A 1651-nucleotide genomic window follows, 5' to 3' on the forward strand; every position below is an offset into this window, starting at 1 on the left:
TAAACTAACTTGGAACATAATTCTTGAAGTATAAACATAGCTCAGACAAATATTTTCCAACTCTACTACTACCAAAGAATTGGTAAGCTTATGGCACACCACATCCTGACCATTGCTTCATAACAAGCACCCCAACCAACGGTTCAATTATGTTTAAATAAGTGTCATTATGTACATTTTTTATGCCTAATCAATTGATCGAACGATGGTTGACAGAAGTCCTTATCGAAGAACAAATCAGCCATCTTCTTGTACATGGCTTCTGTGAGGTGAAGCCCATCCCAATGGATGTACTTACTAGGGTCATCACAGATATTTGCGCTTGATGAACTGCAGACGGAATGTATGTCGAAGTTGAAATTTCCTTCCCCGGCTCCACAACAGGCTTTGAACGGTTCCTCGAACCCATACTGCATTGGGTTCTCCATGATCTCATAGTAGGCTTTCCAGTAATCCGCATATAGGATAACAGAATCCGGGTATTGTTTCTCAATTTTGGCCAGCTTCTTCTGGAGGAGTTCGTTGTGGGAAAAGATGATCGAATTGGCATTTTTAGCGCACCCTGTATCATCACGATCGGACAATGGAGACAGTGACAGGTCTAACGGGAAGCAACCTGTCGGTGGTAGCCCTTGAACCACAACGTATTTTGCACCATTTTCCAATATTCTCTGCCAAAAACACAGTTTATATGATTATCTAAACTTAATCCTCAGTGTCCTTTAACAACGCTAAAATAATGCTTATCACGACCAATGTCAAAATGCAACAATGAGATCTGAATTAACAAAGATGAAAAAACCAAATAAAAATTTGGTTTTTTTTTCAATCTGATGATACAAAAACGTTCGGTGAAAAAATGGCTAAGATTCTATAGGATCAAAATTGAAACATTTTGAATAATTTCCATATTTATCATGTACCTTCAAAAGTTTGCACGCATAATCAATGGACATCTCCATGAGGGATTCAGCTGAGAAGGCATATCCAAAGTTACGAATGTAATCGTTTACACCCATTTCACCGATCCAGAAGAGCACACCTTCCATCTTGGCTTTGCAGGCATTCACGTCTTTCCCGTAGCACTCGTGGTCCTTGACGAAAAAGTGGAACCAATCTATTTGAGTTTGTATCCAATCAGGTATAAGTTTCCACATTAGTGTCCGACCGACTTTATTTATAAGAAAGTAATCATTAGGAAGAGACGAGGATCCAGCGATTGCAAAGTTGACACCATTGGAAATATTGGCTGAAATGTTTTTGTAAGGTGGCAAGTATGGGATTGAAAATTTTTCTGCAAGGAAATCGATGACAAGGCGGCCATCAGATAATCGGTTCATGGGTTCCTTAAAGAAAGTCATGCCGTAAGGAGAGCCAGACGTTAGAGCGTTGCTAAAGGCGACAAGACCACCTAGAGATTGGGAGTTTCCTGTGTCGGTAAATGAGTCTCCGAACGCGTAGATCTTTGAGAAGCAATTCTTGTAAGTTTTGTTGTGTGCTAAGGAAGGAGAGAAAGATAAGAAAAGAAAGAAAAGTGGAAGAAGGATGGGGAAATTAGAATTCCCCATTGTGTGGGAGTAGTAAATGAACCTCTTGTGTTATTTTTGTATGTGTGTTTCACATTATTTGGTGTTTAGAGAAGCATTTATAA

At 39.4% G+C, this 1651-nt stretch overlaps 1 protein-coding gene across 1 annotated transcript; it reads right to left on the reverse strand.

The window, feature by feature from the left end:
- Nucleotides 1-1651, reverse strand: LOC147400929 (GDSL esterase/lipase At3g48460-like). Its single transcript, XM_086441989.1, has 2 exons — nucleotides 924-1651; nucleotides 1-671 (listed from the first exon to the last, which is right to left on the reverse strand). The coding sequence occupies exons 1-2, from the start codon at nucleotides 1566-1568 to the stop codon at nucleotides 168-170; spliced, it is 1149 nt and encodes a 382-aa protein (XP_086298115.1). The 5' UTR covers nucleotides 1569-1651; the 3' UTR covers nucleotides 1-167.

Source organism: Akebia trifoliata, chromosome 5 (genome assembly GCF_017979445.1).
Source record: "Akebia trifoliata isolate Shusen 1 chromosome 5, ASM1797944v1, whole genome shotgun sequence".
Classification (NCBI taxonomy): Eukaryota; Viridiplantae; Streptophyta; class Magnoliopsida; order Ranunculales; family Lardizabalaceae; genus Akebia; species Akebia trifoliata.